This window comes from Planococcus citri, chromosome 4, assembly GCF_950023065.1.
Source record: "Planococcus citri chromosome 4, ihPlaCitr1.1, whole genome shotgun sequence".
Classification (NCBI taxonomy): domain Eukaryota; kingdom Metazoa; phylum Arthropoda; class Insecta; order Hemiptera; family Pseudococcidae; genus Planococcus; species Planococcus citri.
In genome coordinates, this window is record NC_088680.1 from 37,741,609 (window position 1) to 37,763,686 (window position 22,078).

At 32.2% G+C, this 22,078-nt stretch overlaps 1 protein-coding gene across 4 annotated transcripts in view; it reads right to left on the minus strand.

Annotated features, from left to right (window-relative positions):
- Kank (kank) overlaps nucleotides 1–22,078 on the minus strand; it is a 31,938-nt gene that overhangs the window by 5,917 nt on the left and 3,943 nt on the right. For 2 of the 4 annotated variants that reach the window (XM_065362125.1, XM_065362126.1), the window contains exons 2-3: nucleotides 3,030–3,292; nucleotides 2,754–2,934 (exon numbers count right to left, since the gene is read on the minus strand). In XM_065362125.1, the coding sequence (XP_065218197.1) occupies nucleotides 2,754–2,934; nucleotides 3,030–3,292 (444 nt within the window). Of the gene's footprint in view, nucleotides 1–2,753; nucleotides 2,935–3,029; nucleotides 3,293–12,275; nucleotides 12,532–22,078 lie in introns of those variants that run through there. The other 2 variants (XM_065362124.1, XM_065362128.1) reach the window with 2 other exon arrangements.

A 22,078-nucleotide genomic window follows, 5' to 3' on the forward strand; every position in this document is an offset into this window, starting at 1 on the left:
ATATAGACGCTAAATAACGCGAAAGTAATTGAAAATTACGCACTAAAAAATACCTAAGTACTTGAATAATTACCAAGGTTAAACTTGATTTGTTCAATTTTACTTTTTTAACGTATTACGTATGTCGCAGTCTACTGCTTATATCTTTGGTTTCATATTTTAATAGACGGTTTGATTTTGAAAAACATTACCTCGATCGAAATTCAATTAGAATAGGGTTAATTTTATTTATAAAATTGAATTGATTTTCCTTCAGATTTCAAAATGCAGCCATTCGAAATTGAAAATTTCCGTGTAATGTAGGTTAGACTTGAATTTTTATTTTAAATTTCGCATTTTGTTTTCTAATTTAAGGAAAAAGAATGCTAATGTTATTCTCTCTTTTGAGTTAAGGAGAGAGAAAGATACTTAAAATTCAGATTTTTGGACGACAATTTAAAAAATTGGGTTATAAAATAATATAAATCACCTACCGATTGAGAAAATTTTTATTTTTCAGAAATAAGACCAAAGATGAAAGAAACTTATCATCACTAATCCTCTCCCTAAATGAACGAATTTTAATTTTGATAATTTTTTCCCCTCAAAAATTAAATATCTACAAAAGCAATTCAGCCAAATTTGGTGTTTTTGAGTTGAAGAAACGAGCAATTTAGATTTTTTCTCGGTTCTTCAAAATACAACAAATACGTATCATAAAATGAAATTAGGTTGGTTCTGAATATGCAAGAATGTTTTTAAGAACTCTCATTTTAGAACTAAAAGTTTTCCTGAAAGAAGGAGAAAAACACTGAAAAAATATGATTAACGAATACCTAAGCATCTGCTGCTTTTTGAACCAACTTTTTCTACAAATTTTCGTTCTGGCTTATTTTAATTTTGAAATGATAATAATAAACAAAATAATTGACATATTCACTTTTTCATTCCTAAAAGTCTTGTTTTATTTCGGTGTTTTTGCATTTCGATAGAAACACAAAACTTTATTTCCTCAAATGGAATAATTTATGATATTTTTCAGTTTTAAATATTTTTGAGCTCCTTGTGGCGGTTTTTTGATAAGTTATTCAAGTATGTTTTTAATATTCAAAAACTGCTGATGTGAAATAAAAAAATAAAAAAAACTACATAAATACGTATCAGAAATGAGGAAAAATTGAAAATTATTATGATATGCACACTAGTGACAATTTATTTTAATGCAGTTTCAACTTTTTAAAAAAGGAAATGCAATCAAATTTTTTATAGGAAAAGGAAAAACGTCTCTCATCCATAGACCTTTTTGGTTCATTTATTTTTTTTTTTATTTTTTAATTGTTGATATTTTCACCAAACATTATAATTAATTATTCAATCTTGTCCACTAAAAGATTGTATGAATATCTATTTTTAAAATTTTTTGTTTTATTGATTTTTTTCTCAGTTTTTCAGCGAAAATTTTCCCATAAGTAAAAATACACAAATAAGTTGGAATTGGAAACGAAGTATTTTTTCATTTAAAAAAATAGCTATGTGTATCAAACGTGTTAAATTTAATTATTTTTTCGACATGAAAAAGACAGTGATCTTTGATTTTTTTTTGAATAAAATGTTAAAATAATTATGACATTTGTGAGATGGAATTGTAATTTCAAGTTTTCGAGCTCTTTTCTGTTTACATATGTGTACATTTTTTTCAAACTTGAGTGTGTTTTTGTCAACATTAGAAAAAATGTGTTTCAAAAATTCAGGTACGTAAGTATTACTTTACTAACCTGGAAATTACTAAAAAAAAAAAAAAAAAAAAACACAAAAAACGAAAACATGTAAAATTTTGTCAATACATATGTCAAGAAATTTATGATTTCGGAATTTAACAATAATTTTAATTATCTAATTTTAGTCAATACTATTAAAAAAATTCGAATAAATGAACAAAAATTCAATATTGATGACTCTGCAGCTGAGTTTATTTCACGTATAAAGTGACTTCAAATTTTTTCAGCGCCCATTTCAGTTGTGATTACACACTTAGTGTGTTTTTTGAAATTTATTTTTTGAAGAATAACCAAATACTCCAATTACACAGTTTATTCCAAACAAATTTTTAATTTTGTCAAATTAATGCCATTTAAAATATACTTATTTTCAATTTTTTATTTTTTGACATTTTTTTGGTAGACACATACATTGTTTTTTTTTTTTTAATAAAACTTTTTATTTTTAAAAATAGGCGAGTGTTCAAATTCTCAACCCTCCTTATCACCTCGCCAAAAAATATATGACACAAACACGATTTTAAATAATGTATTTTTTTCAAGTTTTTCCAGGTTTTGGTCAATTTTTTTCATTTTTTTCCAGAATAAAACCGAGTTTGAAAAAGTGTATTTTTTGGGGTAAAAAAACCTTGAGCATAAACACCCTTTTGGAATCAACAAAATACACCATGAAAAAGAAAAACTGGATTAATGCAGAGTGAAACCTTTTGGCATTATAATTAAAGAGTACCTAGCTAATCGTACCTATTAAACCTATTATACCTAATAAAGCTCTTTTTTGACCTAATCAAGTAATTGGGCCAATTATGTGAATGTATGTAGATTTTAAGAAGTTGGTAGAGTTAAACCTGGGTAACTAACTAGATACCTTATATCGAGTTGATGAATATGGAGTGATGAAGGCGCCTTTTTGAACTAAATTTTCAATTATCTAATTATCATATTACCTATTAAGTATTAGGATAGGTACGTTAAATAGAAGTTATGCATATTTACCCGATTTTGTATCGCTTCGCAAAGACAAAGAACTACTGAAATGATTACTAAGCAAAGGCGACGTGATTGGAGATCTAGAATCAGTAGTACACGACCGTATCAAGGTTTCTTCGAAATCGTGCAGAGCTTGTTCCAGTGACTCTTGAACATCCGGTGAAGCTTTCGCCGGCATATCTCTGCTCTACCAAATGGAAATTCGCAATTTAATACACTCGAAGAGCAAAAAAACTAGCCATTATAAAAACAATAACACAAAATACTCAATAAACACTTCACCTTGTAAACGATCTCATCGATGTTGCTGGTTGGATGATTCTGCGATCCGAGCAATGCGTCGAACGTCGGCTCTTGTTTTCGTTTAAAGTACTTGAATTGTTTAGTCGGTGATTCTACATTGTTACGTTGCATTTTGGTTAAAGTTTTATAAAATATGTCGAAATCTACATCGATATGCATTCCATTTGGACAACACGTGCATAATCTGCGTTTTGGATGCCTGATGCATTCCGTCGTCCAATATTTACCGTTCGTTATTAAACCTGCGAACAAAACAACCAATTGTTAAAAGGTCTCTCCGATAATAGTACCTACTGAAGCTTTTCAAAAGTTTTTTATTATTAGGTAGACTCTACTCTACTCTTTCATTGGCTATCTATTAAATGAATGGTTAGCCGGTTTCCGGTCACTAATCATTCGATATATTAGAATTTAATTTACCTTACGTGTAAACGTGGGTGTTGACAGAGTTTGTGGTAAATTAATTCTATTCGGTAATTATAGTCGTTGATCGTTATGATGAATTGATGGAGCGTATATTAATCTAAAGTACCTGAATTTTTATACGTTTCGTATTTCGTGATTCGTGCGTATGAATAAGAATACCTCGAAAGGGAAAATAGGCAATAGGCAGTGGATATGTACCATGAAGGTATTTATATGTACATATTCGGTTTCGGTATTCTTTTCATATGCGTATGAGAATTGAGAAGCTGCGTTTTTTAATTGTGAATAGTAGGTATATTATTTGAGGCGTAGGTACTTTCTATGGGCTATTTACATGTCATTTACAACATTAGAGATATTATCGCAGCCGGTAATGAATACTTAGTGAAGATAAAGGTGGAAATGTTTTGCTAATCTGTGGCGTAAACTAGAACCTCAAACACCTACAGAATATCTAGGTACCTATTTGTTTCTGGTGGCTTATGCCTGAAAAATTGTCCTCAATTTGAGTAATTTAAATTTTTTGTAAAGGTGTTGGATTTCATTTAGGCCCTTTTTATGAGATTTTTTGACTAGTAGGAAATGCAAAAGGCAACCGGAGGTTTCCATAATGGTTCAACACTTGAAATCGCCACACCAGGGCAAACATAATTTTTTTTTTACTTTTATTTGATGAATTTAATTTTTTTTGTCGGAAACAAGCTTTTGAATGATGATTAATTTCTTCTAAAATGTTTTCTCATTGTGTACAATTTGAATGCTCTTTTTTTGCCCGGTTCAAACATTTTTCCAGCAGTTGGAGAACCAGTCTATCTAATGAAAAATAGAGATGAAAAAAAAGACGTCGTCGCGTCATCCAGTCAAAGCAAAACTCATGTAGGTACTTTAATTTCTGTATGTAGTAGTAAGTGTACTGTACCTACAATTGTACGAGGTACTTAATTTTACTTTCCACATCCCTTCCCTTCTCTTTGGGTTATCCATTTTTAGAGAAAACTACACCCTTCTCTCATGTACACTTACTTTGAGTTGACTAATGTAATGAATTAATCATGTACCATTAAGTATATATGTACTCTTCAAAAAAAGAGTTAATTACCGGATAATTAAATTGAGCTTTCATGCTCAGTGGAGACGATTGCAATTTAACGACAACGACAGGGCATTAGGTAGGTATCGTGTTGTGCAATTTACAATTTTACATCACACATTAATACCTATCACATTTGTTATGGTATCAAGAAATGAAAAAAAAAAGGTATGGCGAGTTAGGTACTCATTGTAATAGAAGTCATATTTCACGCCTTTTTTAAATGATTGTGCCGATCTGGATTCACGCGATTGAATTCTGAAGTGCCATCTTGAAAATACCCAATATTCATTTTTTAAAAAATTGATAGCGATCCAAAAATGTTGAAAAAATACATTACAGATTTCTCAAAATACAGACAGAATTTCCGGATATTTTATGACGATTATCGAAATCAACGAAGAACCATTGAAAATTATGGAGAAAAATGATGAAATGTTGTAAAAAAAAAATTGGCAAAAAGAACTGAAAATAGATTAAATTTGCATTTAAGAGCAATATAAGAATCTCAAATTCAGCTAAAACTTGATTAAATTGCCATACAAAATGTTGAAAAGATAAAAAAATCATAGAAACATCATCAAAATTATGTGAAGTGATGAAAATGTAATACAAAATAAATGTAAATATGTAGGTAGTTGAAAATGACCAAAAAAAATAAAATAAAACATGAAGTGAAGTTTTATATTAATTGATTGGCGGAATTGCCTTTAAAAAAATTGGCAAAAAAATCAGAACATAGAAATAAAAGTTATTGAAAATTATCAAAAAATAAAAATAAAAAAATAAACCCTCAAAAATGACTCCTTCATTCAAGTTTTCTCATTTCGCATGTATCTATGTATATTCCTAGATTTTTGAAATTTTGAATTAAATTTATTAAATATTTTCCATGAAAAAGTATATCAAAATTTGATGAAAAAACGTTGAAGACTGAAATTTGGTTTAAATCTCATTTCCAAACCTCTCAAATCGGTTGGTGATGGTTTCAAGCCGTTTCGAAGCATCTTTGTGACCCTTTCAATTAATTTAGGCACTTATTTTCAAACTTCTTTGACGCTGAATCGAGTCCAAAATTCTTTTGAAAAAAATCACTGCTTGAGAACAAAGGAAAGAAAAACGCTGAAATTTTGATTGTACCTACTCTATTTTCAACCAACCTATCATAAATACGAGTTTAAAAGAAAGGTACTGAATTTCATTTTGACCTTATTTATGACTAGAGCTGGGATTTTTATGCAGAAATGTGATGAAAATATGCTGCAATATTTTATGCAATTTTTTCACCCAAAATACATAATATGCAAAAATTTCAGTTTGAGTGACGTATTCCTGATAAAGATTTTTCAAGCTTTCAAAACATGAAAACTTGATTCAAAACAAAACGAACCCGCAGTGATCGAAAAATACAATTTTTCTTTTAAAAAAATAGACAAAACAAGTCATTTATAAATTCATGAATTATTCCGGGAAAAATTTTTTTAATGACATTTTAGCAGTGTTGCGATTTTTTGAACAAAAAAAGTCTTAAAAATCTCAATTTTTGCAAAATTTTCCTGTGTAGATAAACAATACTATAAAATGCTCAAATACACAGAAATCTTATCAAATATTCACTTTTTCTAGTCCATAGAAAAATATGCAAAGCATACAGGGTGCCCAGAAATATCGAGCACCCCAAAGAAAGTTTTTCATTAAAAATATAGGTTGGCAACGTGAAATAGATGCATATGATTGGTGGAATGTTATCTCTCCAGTCCAACAACCAATCATGTGCTATCATTATTATCATTCACTGTGACTAACCAAAGTATTTTAGTAGAAAACATTTTTAGGGGTGCTCGATATTTCTGGGCACCCTGTAAGTAAAAATCCCAGCTCTATTTATGACATTTTTTCAAAAACTAGAGAATCTGAAAATCTGTTGAAGGCTTCAACACGCCTTGAAACCATAGCCATTCGATCTGGAAAGTATAAAAATAGGGAGTAAACCAAATTTCAAAATTTTACAATTTTTTTCGTGAAAAAAAAGTCATATAAAATTTCAAAAATTCACCAAAAATCGAAAAATTAATTTCAGTTGCTAAAATTGGCACTTATGGTCTACCTTTGAGGTTCTGCTTTGATTCCCTCTTGGCTGATGCAAAATTTTTTGTGCAGGTTGTGATTATTCCCTTGTTGGAATTCGAATTTTTTTAATTCGTAATTCTGGGAAAGGAGAATTTGACTCGAAATATCAGAAAAAAATGACCGTTCTTTTTTGATTTTCGAGACTATTTTTTCAATAATGTTTACCCGAGTAGAAATTTTATCTTCATGTTTAAAGAATAAACGTAAAATCATGAAAAGTTTTTAGAAAACCATGTGAAATTTCGATTTTCCCATATCTACTTTATTGAAACGAAAAACGAAGCGTAAAAATTTTCGATTTCTGTAGCTTCAAAAAATTTCTTCTATTAGCCCCGGAGGTGGATCTTTGCAAGGACCTTTCAATCAGAAAATGTTATCTGATCCATGCAGGAAATTTTTTGAATTTGTTGAACAATTTCATTTCAGTTTGCGTGTAAGATAATTTTAAAGATCCTCCATACCTGTCTCCAAAGTCAGAAAAGAATTGAAAAATAATTTTTAAAGGGAGCGCAATTTCATTTGCATTTTGATCACTATACCTACCTAGACATCCAAAAGTACCCCTTTCTCTCCATGCTTATTCCCTCATTTCACCAATTTCTATAATTTTAATTTCCACACTCATTAAACGTATTGTTTTAGAGAAAATCATAAAATCTAATCTACCCACTTGACCAAACACACCAGGAAAGGCCACCAATGTATGCCACTGTGTCGCCTGTGGCTTCTTCTTTTGTTCAGTAGGCATTACTGCAGGCTCAACAAGTGTCAAACCGCACACCAAGCTTGGCAAACACCAACTTCAAACCATCACGATGTAGTTTCACATTCTCGACATCTTGGTTAATTTACGATCCTCGCAAATTAGTACGAGTACCAATCGAATTGCTTCGAGCATTCGAATTGACATTTTGGCATCCCAATTTATATCACAGAAATCACAACACCGACAAAACGATTTTTTAATAAATGCAAAACAATTCCCCAAAGATTCACTCGATGCGATGGTTTAAATTGCTGCCAAAAATTGATGCATATGTCGTCTTTAATACGTACGTCTACGTATACAAGCAATGTATGTATTTGAAAAGGGTCACCAGGTACAATGCCCTTGCGGCATACACACGAAAGGCAACATTGGAACAATGATGGAAACTGGTTCGCTGACATGGAAACGCGTGCATATAAATACTCGTAGGTACATGATGATGAAAAAAAAAAGAAGAGCGTATCGTGGTACTTGGACGACAAACCGAAACCATGCGCCAAAAAGAACCTTCAAAGTGTACATCAATGAAACGCGTACTCCTCCTACGATTTCCGTCGCCGCAGCTATACAGCCATACAGATCGACTCGATCGCTGCGCAGCTCTCATTCATTAAGTAATCTCATTACTTACCAAATCACCTCCTCGTAGGTATACTAAGTATATAGTAATTATTTTCCAAAAATAAAAAAAATTAAAACCATTCAAACGTACCAATAGGTATCTCGATCACTTTGTATGTTAAGTAGGTATACGAAAACCTATAGCTCGACAACTCGCAAAGGTGAATTGAATTCATATAGACGACGAATCTATACGTACGTAGGACGCCGATATGTGTTTTTTTGCTCCAACTCTGCGAATACTATTTAAGACCCACTGGAGAAATTTTCACCTCCACAAAATGTAGGCTGAATATCACTACCATGTGGTAGTGCTAAACATATATGAAGGCCGTAGGTTAGTAATCGCTCAGATACGTTTGCTCGATAATTTACCAACCTACGACATATTTTCTATTCCCACGACTTTTGAAGTAGTCGTCGTTGTCGTCGTCATCATACGTATAGTCATCGGTTTTGATTTTATATTACGTTTTTCCTTGAGGTAGGTACACAAATGGGCGAAAATTCGCCGAATTGTGATACCTATTTTACACCTATGATGATTTTTTTCGGCCAAAATTCTCAACGAATGAGTTTATTCTTCGAGAACTACAGATCTTTGTAACTGGGGACTTATTTTTAATATGATTTGGTAATATTCGAGTACGATGGAGTTGTTTTGATCGTTTTTGGATGGTTCTGAACGTTAAGAAAGTTGTAAAAACGAAAAACATAGGTACCTAGCTACCTACGTATCAAAATTTTTCCCTCCTCCTCTCCACCCTTTCCTTCTTTCAATATACTCACAGGTTACCAGCTCCATAGCACTTTTTATTTTCATTTACAATGTTGGACAGCGCCATGAAAATGAAATAACAGAAGAACTTTTCGGAGATGTGCAGAAAATCAGTTTTGCCACCGTTTTGAGCACCAAAATTAGATGAAAAAATTGCAAAAAGATATTTCTCTATGGCGGTCATGTTCAAAAATTCTGAAAAAATTACCTCAGTACCTAGTACCTACCTACAACTTTTTATGCCGATCAACATATCAGAAAATATTTCTCTCCTTAAAAGGTCGAAATTGCGCAAATTGACATATTCTCATCCAACATTACTCCACATTCAAAGGGAAAGTTGACAAAATTTTTTGAAAATATAGCGTAAAATTGATGAAAACATGTCAATTTGCGTAATTTTGACTTCCTAAAGAAAGAAGTTGTACCTTGTACTGTACCTATATTTTCTGGTAATTTTTGGAATTTTTCAAATCGAGAATACGAAAAAACGTCTCCCCAATTTTTTGATATGTTAATCATGCATAAAAAGTTGTAGGTACTGAGATAATTTTTTCAGGATTTTTGAACATGGACGCCATAGAGAAATATCATTTTGCAATTTTTTCAACTAGGTTAATTTTGGTGCTCAAAACGGTGGCAAAACTGATTTTCACCACATCTTCAAAAAACTGTTCTATGGGCCCACGAATTGGCAACAGTTCCAAAAATGTACCATTAGTACCCAATTTTCAAATTAATCTCATTTGAACATGACAATAGATATCCCTATTTTCTTCAAACCTTTGAGCACCCCTATCTCCCTTGCAAAAAAGCACTTTGAAAACTATGGTTTGTGACATTCGCCCTCTCTCATCGAGATTTATCTATATGGAAAATATTTTCAAAAACGTCTACACCAGTGCAAAAAGCTCGGCGATTTGACTTGGAATGACCTAGTAACAACAAATAGTTGAAGGAGGAGGGAGGAAACAAAGTTGTCTACTTTGCATAACTTCATCCTTGAGCCCTTTTTCATTGGACAAATTTTACCTATTATTTTATTTCAACTAAGTGCTAACAAGTAAATGAAATTGGTAAATTGATTTCCGTCGTTTCAGTAGGATTTTTACATCATTTTTACCCTTCAAATATTCGTCCAACAAAAAAGGGTCTAAGTACAATTAACATTTTTTTGAAAATCTGGCCGATAAAATGTCAAAATAAAATCATCTACCTGCATAATTATCAGTCATCTGAGGTCTACTTTCGACATTTTTTATGAAAAAAGTTCCTCTCATTTCAAAGCTGTCATAATAGGTATAGGTCTAGGTACCTAATATTTTTATATGAAAGTGTTTCGAAAGCGTTTTTCTCAAAACACCAAATTTTTCTTAGGGCCTTCTTTATTGGACGTATTCAATTTTGAAAAAAATTAAATATCATGTGACATCATATCTTTGTTTAGTTTTTAACAGCTCTGATTTAAAATTTCAATTCAAGTTTTTGTTATACGAGCCCACCCTATAAGCTTCACAATAGGCCCCAACATTTCAAAAACATAGAAAAATCCGTGTAATCTAAGGGTTGTTTAGTTTTTAAAGAAGCTGATTTTGAATTCCAACTTACTTTTTCAACACGTGCCTTCTAAAGCAAGCAGATGAGGTCTAAGTAAGTAGATTTTTTAAAAATGGAAAAATTCGAGTGACTTATGATTTGTGGGGTTTTTACTTTTTAGAGGCATTTATTCCGAATTTCGAACCAACTTTTCGACACAAGCCTCCTGAGACCCCACTCCCCCTCCCCCCAAAAAGGACTGCAAAATTTCAAAAAACAGAAAATGAATAAATTAATTGAGTGACTGTGGTTTATTACGTTTTCAAAAATGCTAAGTTCGAATTTTGATTCCCTTTTATGAGAGCCCTCCTCCTCTCCTTCCTAAGTCTACAATAAACCCCCAAATTTCGAGGAAAAAAATCGTGTAGCCCATTGGTTTATCGGGTTTTTAGAGGTGCTGATTTTGAATTTCAACTTGAGTTTTTGATATTAAGCCCACCTGTAGCCTCAAAATATGACCTAATTCACAAAAAAATTGAATACACGACGAGAAGTAGGTACGGATGTATGCTTCACCTACTGGATTTTTAAACGCGATTATTTCGAATTTTCAATAACAAAGAGCCTTCTAAAACTTCCAATAGTCTCCCAATTGAAGGTTTAGAAAATATTGGTTAAATTCAAGCACGTTTATGAGTCAAAATTCACAAGAATCAGCATCATTTCTTCTTCTATGTACTTCGCTCAAATTTTCCTCTTTCAGTTGGGCTCTGAACTGGAAAACGTACTACCTATAAGCGTTATTGCTACACAGATCGTGATTTTTTTTCGCAGAACTTACATCTACCTTGGTAAATATCTAGTCTGCGTCGTATTAGGATTTTGATTCTCGTATTAATCGTGGGCGAATTTCGATCTTACTTTATTCCACTCAAAACCATGAGTCAATTTGAACAATTTGTTTTTATATTATATTTTATTATTTTTATCGTCATTGAAACTTCTTCGATCAATTTGGGAATTAAAACACATAAAAACACCCCCTGTCTTCTCTTTTTTCTTAAATACCTATACTGAAACAAAAATACTTGGAATAATTTCGTACATTGAGTCAACAGTGGGTGCAAAAATTCGATTTTTTACGTCATTGACATAAATTTAGCCATTCTTACCTATACGAATGACTTGCAAATCGCGAAGAAAAATTAAAATATTTCAATTAACAGACCTTAATAGACCGTCGTTGATCGTTCTACTTAACGCTTTCCATTTCCATTTTCATCTCGTTTCGGTCCAACTATTTGCTCTTGAAATTACCTACCTATACTAATACTACTCAGATCTAAATATAACCTTCGAAACACCAAGTTTAAGGCACTGATTCCAAGTAAATTTACAACCAAGAACCGAAGACTTGGCTAACAAAAATTTAGCAAATAAAAACTCCATTATGATAGTTAGGTATTTTTATACGTTGGTTCATCGCGAAATAAAAACTCATAGAAATAAACTTACTTCCATACAAACACATTTTAAAGTACCCTACCTATGGAGTGACATATGTACGAGGACTTAGGTAATAAGCGAGAGTAGGTACATAAATGCATAAGCAATAGGCATAGGTGCTATGAAACCACCTACACACCAAACATAGTAAATCACTTTTGGTCAGAAAGAAAATAAAATGACGTGAAAATTGAAATTTCTAACGAGCCTGAGGATATTACACACGTACTTACGAGTTTAGGTACTCGTATTATACGGCAGATAAATTTATATCTATCTAATGGATGTATTACATCTTACGACCTTCTGGCTGTTGTATAAACGCGTCAAAGCTATTAAATTGTCTTACTTTATTAAGAAATTCCCTACCTTCGACGATTCCGTCTTGTGCTTGTGTTATTATACCTAGACACATAAACTTTGCATGTTCAATTCACGAGTCGAATAAGCAGCTTGTGATTTCCTTAGAATCGATTTGTTTCGTTTTTTTGGTCGATTAAAAATTCACACAAAGAAAGAAAAACAGATTTACTCTGGCAGATTACAACAAGTACGCGAACTATATCACAAGTATCACTTTGGAGAAATAATACGAACAAATCGAGATGGTAACTCTGAGATCATCGTTATACACACTGGCTGGCTGGTTGAGCGACTAATTGCACGACATTCGTGTAAATCTTGTTGATAAATTAATTCATTTTGGTGACATGGAAAATTGATGCTGTAATAACCTGATTATGTGGAATATGAATCACTTTACATATAGATAGGCTGCGGTATATTCGAATACAAGATTTGTGACTTGCGAGTATATTTTTGGCGCGGATTTTATGTGACGTTTTAACGCACAAAGTAAGTAAGTAGGTACCTATGTTTTTATAAAGATTCGAGGCATACGGAATTGACAATGGATAAATATTACGTATTTTGTGAAAAATAACGAATTTTCAATGATATTGAAACGATTATCATTCACGAATGTCGTGCGGTGATTAAGACGCAATTGGTGAACGAGTTAATTCTATTGTGTATAATTTTAGTTGGGTAAAAAAAAAAGGTGCAGAGTTTTTCGTCAACAATTAAGAAAGTTAATTTGTGGATGGGCGAAAGATGAGGGTAATTTTAGCTAACAAACCCCCATACGAAATGTATGTTGATTTGAAGAAAAAAAAACTTGTTTTTTTAATCAGATTTGTGAGTTGGGAAAAGAAAAAATATGAAGTAGGTAGGTATGTGAAAGACGAACATAAATGGTAATCAAGTTGAAATATTTTCAGTTTTTTTTTTCAATTTGCAATTTTTCATCATCTTGCGTAATTTTAGCTGAGTATCTAGGTTGTGAGGTTCATTAAGAAAGCAGATTATAATTGGCAGAGACTCTAATTTTGATAGGAGGGGGTATTCATCTACCATTTCAAGACCAAATTTTAAAAACACATTCTGAAAACTTCGAAAAATATTCACCCTTTTCCATTTTTACAAAAAATCGTTGATTAGAGTTTATTTCATCGATTTGTTGATTTTATTTTATTTCGTGAATTCTCCTATTTGATGGGACATATGTAGGTAGTATTAATCGAATAGGTAGGTACCTAATTCAAAAATGAAAAAAAAGTGGAAAAATAATTACTTAGGTACTATAGATTTAGTAAGTACATACAAACAAAAGCTTACGCACAAGACAATATTTTGAACTGACACTCTCCAATTTAATCGGAGCCATAATAGATTAAAAGTAAATGTCCTAAAATCCCATTAACCAAAATTTCAAGTGCCAGAATTCATTTTTGGATTTTTGGCAAATTTTTAAAAATTCTAAAAATGAAAAAAAAACTGTTCAAAGGGCCATTTTTTTAAACTTTTTTGTGAAGTATAAATTTTTCTGAGCAAAATAAACCAATGTGAATAATTTTTTCAATTCATAATCCCCCCATCAACAACTAATGTTGAGCCTTTCAAGAGCCTCCAGCAATTTTTCAGTTGTCTAAAGAAACTTCAAATCACTCTGGAAATACCAAAAATGAACTTTAGCACCTTTTAAGTTACATTAAATTTGATCGGTGCTTATTAGGCTCTCTCAGAAGATAAGGAAGCTTAAAAAAGGAAAAAAAGAAATTTATATTTTTTTCATATTAGCATTTTTTTTTTTTGAATTTTCTTCAATACCACGCAGTCACGCACCCAATCGAAAGTGAGCAAAAAGTAATGATAACCATTTTTGCTGGAAATAAAAATCTCTAAAAAGATGATACATAGTTTCACTTCACTAATTGTCCCAAAATTTCAGTCCATAACGTTACGCAATTCGAGAAAAAATAGTAGGTAACAATTTCATGAAGTGTGCCAATACTTTTTGTGGCCACTACGACTTCATAGTACCTTCATAATGAGTACAAGACTGCAACAATTCTTCAAAAAAATCCTAATAAAATGCAAAAAAATTGGTGTACATTTTCTGATAAGTTCAAACAATTCTTTTAAAAGGACAAACAATAAAAAACATCTTGCGCAGTAGGCAAGATTAACCGACTTTGCTCTGTTATACAGGAAAATAAACAAATTTACCGAAATTTACGGATTTACCAAAATTTACCAATTTACCAAAATTTAGCTATTTACCAAAATTTAGCTATTTACCAAAATTTAGCAATTTACTGAAATTTACCAATTCACCAAAATTTACCAATTTACCAAAATTTACCAATTTACCAAAATTTACCAATTTACCAAAATTTACCAATTTACCAAAATTTACCAATTTACCCAAATTTACCAATTTACCCAAATTTACCAATTTACCAAAATTTACCAATTTACCCAAATTTACCAATTTACCCAAATTTACCAATTTACCCAAATTTACCGATTTACCAAAGTTTACCAATTTACCAAAATTTACCAATTTACCAAAATTCACGAATTTACCAAAAATTACCCCAGCAATTTACTAACATTTACCTCAGTAATTTACCAGACATTACCCTCTAATTTACCAACTTTACCGACTTTTTCCATTTTACCAAAAATTACCCCAGCAATTTACCAACATTCACCTCAGTAATTTACCAGACATTTCCTCACTAATTTACCAATTTTTTACCGAATTTTAATTATCCCAGTAATTTACTGCCAAAGGTTTTTACCAATTTACCAAACTTTACCAATTTACCAAAAATTACCCAAGCAATTTACCAAAATTTTCGACCAACTTTAATTACGAGTAATTCACCAAAAATAACTAATCATTTTATTTACTAAAAATTACTATTAATTCACCAAAAAAAAAATTATCAAAATTTACTGGCTATTTACCAAAAACTTAATGTTTTTTGTTGAAACAAAAATTACACTAGAAATTTTTGAAAAATTTTGATTTTTTATGGCAAAAAAATTTTGGACGGATAAAATTAACAAAAAAATCAACAAAAAATTTTCTCCTCTTGACTCGCGCGGGATTCGAACACCCGACCTCCGGCGCACCAATCTGCAACCTACACACCCTAACCACCCCATCTGTTTGTTGGGGGTGAGCCGTTTGCGAGATATAAGGGTTTACACAAATTTCTGCTTATCCATAACGTTGAAACACACTTAAACGTTCATATCTCGTAAACGGCTGAATCGATTTCGACCAAATTAAAAATTTCTCTAGTTCAGTATCAAAGCAATATTTTGCCATCATCAGTTTCGACTTAAAGTTCGGAGCTTTTGAGTTCAGCCCGGCACAAATTTATACATAAATTGATATATAAATATATAAATAAATAAATATATATCTATATAAACTTATCTCGTTTTGCGCCATATGTCTTATCATGATCAGCACACTTCAATTCGTCAAGAAAACCCACCCCCACCCAAATCCTCAACCATCATGACAAATACAATACCTTGACTTTCCGTTTCACGGCAAAGTCGGTAAAAAAATTGTAAAATGATTTCAAAAATCATATCAAAAAAATTAGGTGATTTTACAAAAGTATGGATAATTTTTTCTCTGCATTTTTCGTTTAATTATATGTAGGTACTTAATATTATAAAAATTGATTACTTTTGTGAAAAGCGAGAAATAATTAATTTTCTGAATAAAAAATAGGAAAAATAAAAAAAATCACCAACAAAGAAGCTGTTTGAAGCAATGTAAAATTTTTAGAACCATACGAAGCTAAATCAAATTTTAGGTGGTAAAAGTGTTTTTTTCAATTTTTAGTAAATTTTTGAAAATCAAATTTGGGCCAAAAAAACCCTCAAATTGTCACCAAATTGACCCAGAAAGCTGAAATTCGTCATGTACCCTTTTTTTTGACCACCATGAATCAATTGGAAATGGTTTCGAACCATTTTGAGCAGTTCTGGAGCCTCCTGCAGATTTTTGAAAGGTGAAATCTTCACAATATTTTACCTAATAAAGTTGAAAAGCTAAAATTTACTTCAAGCCTTGATTTCAACATGCTAAGTCGGTTGAAGATAGCCCTTCTTCTGGAGCCTCCAGCCACGATGGAAAAATTCTTGTATAACGTAAATCTTTCAATTAGCTTTCCAACTTCGTGGTTTAAAATTTTGTGGAAATTTTATGAAAATTTCAACTTAAAAAAATCTGCTGGAGACTTCAGAAGTCCAGAATTGCTCAAAACGATTTGAAATCTCTTCTAATTGATTCGACTGGTCAAAAATAGGATTCTCGCCGAATTTCAGCTTTCTTGGTCAACCTGGTAAAATTTTGATTTTTTTGTCCAAATTTTATTTTTAAGAATTCGTCAAAAATCGAAAATTGTACTTCAGCACCTTAAATTTTGGCTTGTAATGTATTTTTGAATGCTCTTTCGATTTAGATCTGTTCGGTTCGAAATTTTTTTGTCGATTGGGTTACCTCCCCGTAAAAAAATCTCGAAAAAAGTCCATCCTACCTACATTGCAGCTATAGATAGATAGAGGTACCTATTTCAATCCACAATAACAAATTTTCAAATTTAAATTCCAAGAACAAGATTTTTTTGTATAGAGAAAATGACCTACATTTACCTAAGTATAAGTATAACCAATTTTCTAATAAAAAATGCCGATTTTTTTTTTCATGAATCTTGAATAAATACGTCTTAGGTACAAGGGAATCTCGTCAACTCGTCATCTCCAATTTGATTAAAATTCAGTACACTTACAGTTCATGTCACTAATACCACAGAACCAAATTTTCAACTGCCAAAGTTCCCTTTCTGGAGCGATTCCAGTGTGCTAGAGAAAACCGCATCTCTGCTGGAGGATCCAGATCGTCTCGAAAATGGTCGGAATCGATTCGGAGGGGGCGGGGATCGAATTTGGGGTAGGTATAAGGGAAGTTTTTTCTAGGAATATGCACTACTGTTTTTTTTAAATACATATATCACCTTGTCAGTAAATGGCTTATTTCAGCCATTTTCAAAAAATTCGCCAAAATTTGAAAAATCAACTTTGGCAGTGATATGAGCTTTCAGTGAGCCAAATTTCAGCTAAATCAAAGGTGAGGTGAGTTGACGAGGTTCCCTTGTTCAGTTAATTTTTTGAAAAAATGATAAACTTTAAAGTAGGTAGGTAGGTGCAAAATTTTTTTTATAAGGAATCTGCCTCTTTTTTATTACAGAGGTACAAATTCATTTGCTCATAAATATCACTTCTGCATTCTCCTTTACACTCTCACCACGTTTCTCTAATTCTGTTCGTCCATTCTTGACAAATTTAGCTGAAGTATGAGATCGATCATAGAGCCCTGCTAACCTACGTAAAAAACTTGATTCCCTTCCTCCGCTAATTTTTCCACTTGCATTATTTCCTCAGGTTATTATGACTTCATCTCGCATCAAACAGACGAGACTTGTTAGAAATTAGACTCTCAAATTTACATATTTTTAGACACTCTTTTGACGGGATCGTGTTATTTTTTTGTTTTACGCGAACGTGTTTTTTGATTTTTTTTTCAAACACAAATCGTGATAGGGTGTGGTGAACCATTTTATTCGTATTATATATAGGCTTCGAGAAGAAAAGAATATCGCATGTACCTACCTAGAGATAGGTATCGTTTGTAATATTAGGAGTATTGTGGTAGACAGGAGCTCACGTTTGTGTTCGAGTATTTGAGGCATTCTCCTTATCTTCTCATTTTCGTATTAGGTGTTTTAGATTTACCCGACGTAAATATTGTTTTACGAGGTTATGACAAGATGTGTACCTATATTACAAGCCTAAGCTGTATTGTACATACGAAGGTATAGGATTATAAGAATAATATTTGGCTTGTAATTTGAGCACGTACCGCACCACGTTAGCCTTTAGTTACCACTGGTGTCTTTCTTGATGAAGAAAAGACCAACTACACATGACCAAGAAGGAAAAAACAAAACCGGTACAGTTGCGCTTTTTAACCGTACTTGTAGACGTGAACGCCCTTTATGAGGTATTTTTAAAGATGCAACTTATTGTATACCTTTCCTACTGCTACCTTTCGACCAAGCAAATGAGTATAACGAACCGTCATCTCGTCCAGAACTGATATGGTTTATTAATTCGATATGTAAGTATTTTTTTTCTAAAGCATTTTTATGCCTATAACATGTTGTATGTATTTAAAGACGTGTTCTTTGCTGAATCTATACTAAGAGTCGTAGATGTGTTGGATTGGAATTCTATTATAGGTACGTAGGAAGAGGAACACTGTACAGTAGATGGGAAGTGGAGATGGAGAATGTTGTAATCCGGGAGCTGATTTTGAATAGGTAATAAGCACCTATGGATTTATTTGGCGAGATTACTTGATTAATTGCGAGACCATCCGATATGGGCGAGGAGAAAATGGAAGTTGAGAATGTTCAAGTATTGATTGAAAGACATCTTTCGTTAAGATGATCTTTCGGTTATGACTGGTAGTAACCTGGATTTTTAATTAAATAACGTTTCCGAGACCAAAGTCGTAATTTATTTCAAATTCTGGACGACTTCCAACTCAACGATCGATCTATAAAATACACGTATTTAGTTCATAAATCTTCTGCCAATGAGATTGGCAAATGGCAACGAAATTATAGCTAAATTTATTTGAAAAATGATTACCTACATAATTCTTGATCTATTTCTAAGTATTTTTTAAAATAATTTCCTACTCGTATTTGCAACTCAAGCAACATGATACTCTTGATTACGTAATATTCGTTTAAAAAAAATGCATTCTTGGATTTTTGAAAATTCTCGCGAATTTTATAGGCAAATTAACCGGTTGGTTTGAATGAACATGAAATTATTCGAGATGGAGTAAAAAAAGTTGAATAAAAAATATTTTTCTTGGATATTTTCAAGACCACTGCTCCTTCAATATCAAAATAGGCACCCTGTACATAAAAGTGTCGAGTTTCTCCTACCAAAATTTCACTCAAATCTAAAGCAGGAACGTTTCATGGGACACCCTGTATATAAATAAGACAATGCACCAGTACAAATAGGTTCAACGCCATAAATGTACACCTTAGGTATAAAATGCCTCTTACAGCACATACCTAGATCGAAATAAAAACGCGAAACCGGCCAAACGATAACCATTGTTGCAAAATACATTCATCGTGATCATGTCAACGCTAACAATATGTCGAACCTTTGTCATAAAAAATATCTGATGCAGCTTGAGGCAGGATCAAGCTACACGCGTGTGTGGTTTTCATTTTTCAGCATCATAAGTAATGGTGTGTGCCTTGCCTGTGCATTGTATGTATTATAATGGAGCACGAGTTAAACTAGAGTAGCCGAAGGATCTACCAAGAGATGTATAGCTTAGAGCTATAAGAAAAGACGATGTATATGAATGATAATCGAGGATTCACGGCCGGCCTTATACTACCTGTAATAAAGCTTACGAACTACCCAGAATATCCTGCCTGCTGTGATGAAAGCAGATGAAAAACGTAGATGGTTTAGATAACTGCGTTGACGATCAGATGTTTCGGATTTCTATGATTTCAAATGATAACAACTATAAGTAGGTACTAATATGCCTTTTGGTTCGATTTGAAGAATTTTTTTGCAGGAAGCCAAGTGATTAAGATGAGTGATCGAGTTTCTCTTCATACAAATATATGTATCATTTTCCCCTCGTCTACAAATTTGAAAATCGATATCTGTGAATGAGATAAGATGACGATTGGTATAGTTTGATCTCAGTTGTCGACTCTCAACTTCATTGATCGGTCTCATTAAGACTGAATAAGAAATTAAATGGAAGGTTTACCGCGGTTGCTGGTTGATGAAAAATTACATCGACGTCCTTCAGCTAGACTTCAGCTAACCGTAAAAATGAATTTAATTACCAACGGTGTAAATTAGATTTGCAGTCCGAAAGTCTTGAATAATTTTTAATTCGAGTTTTGAGCAATTTCAGTGATTAATTGGAAGTCTCGTGACCTCATTACATACCACCACTACCACCAGCCCCCCCCACTCGACACTCCATATGAATAAGACAAGGATACTCATAGCTGAAAAAAATGTCCTAAAATGGAAAGTATCCCTTGTATTTTTTTAAGGGAACTATTTCATGTCAACTTGAACCAGAAATAAAGTCAAATCTTCTAATTTCTCTTAAATTTTTTCACACGAGCCCTGTTTGGTAGGTAATATAATTTTTTTGTTCCAGCTTTCTAGGAGATTCACATTTGTGATTTTTTTCCTGTACTGCAAAATTCCAAAAGTTCGCAAAACTATATAGTCTAATCTAATTGAACTGTCAGAAAATCTGATTGGGAGAGAGGGAGAGGGAGAGAGGAGGGAGGGGGTTAAAAGAAACAATAAATAGGTACGAGATTCAAAATCAGTGACTAAAATTCAAAAATCTTAAACCGAATTCTCAAAGGGCAATAAATGCTTAATTTATCAAGATTAATACAAAAATTGAAAGCTATGATTTGAGAATTTAAAACAAACCTTTCAACAGAGACATTTTTTTTATTCTGTTAGTGAAATTTTAATTGTTAATTTATGGCATTTCAATCTCAACACACTTTGAGAATATAACTAATTGAGCTCCTTCAAAAAAATGCTAAAAGAAAATTTGGTACATCGATTGTTGATAATTTCAAGTAAGACGAAGAGTTCAAAAAATGGCTTATTTTTTTTGATCATGATTCCTCTATACCCTACCCCTCCACCACTTTGAAAAATTCCAAAAAATTGAAGCTGAATTTTCTCCACTTTTGAAGGAAAATGACAAAAGATCAGAAAATATGGTTTGGCATGTCGATGTTTGAATAGGTATTTGAATATTAATATTTTTGACTTTGACCTTACAGTGTCCTTCTGGCTCCCAATTTTGAAAGTAAAGAAGAATCAGTTGTTTCTGTTTCCACAAAATTCCGGTAGTGCCAGTTCAACATTTTGAGCTATTTTGAATCTAAAGCTGTACCAATGACACATCAATCAAAGTGATGCTAAGAATCACTTTTAGCCTGTCAAGAGCTACTGAAATTCCACGAAAAAATTATTGACTTGCTGCTGGAGTTTCTGGAATGGTCCAAAAATTCAAGTTTTCAGAATCTTAAAAAAAAATCCAAAAAATCCAATCTTGCTTAATCTCGTTTAAATGAAAGCTTAGCTCATCGGTCAAAATGTCAGGTTCTGAAATTCTTTTTTCAATTTTTTGTAAATTTAAAAAAATCAAATTTAGACCAAATCAACTTGAAAAACTTGAGTTTGATACATTGATATGCAACCAATTCTCGACCCCCTGAATCAATTGGAAACTATTTCAAACTGTTTTGAGCAGTTCTAAAGCCTCCAGAAGATTCCAGAAATTTGAAAATTTCCACAAAATTTTACCAAATAAAGTTGGAAAGTTGAAATTTACTTCAGGTCCTGACTTTAACTTGCTGAGTCAATTGAAGGTGGTTTCAACTCGTTCTGGAGCCTCTAGCTATAAGTTGGGAACTCCAGATTAACAAAAGGTTCCATAAAAAAATCTTTCTTCGTCTTTAGAACTTTCGATGCCACATAAACATACCTCACAGTTGCTGTTCCTTCTTCTCTTCCTTTTATCATTTCCTTCATTTTTCAAATTGAGAATTTCCACAAGCAATACACTTACTGTATTTCATTTGCCCTTCCTCTTTTCTCCAAAATCAGTTCAAATCATCTCTATGTTGATTTTAGACACGTCA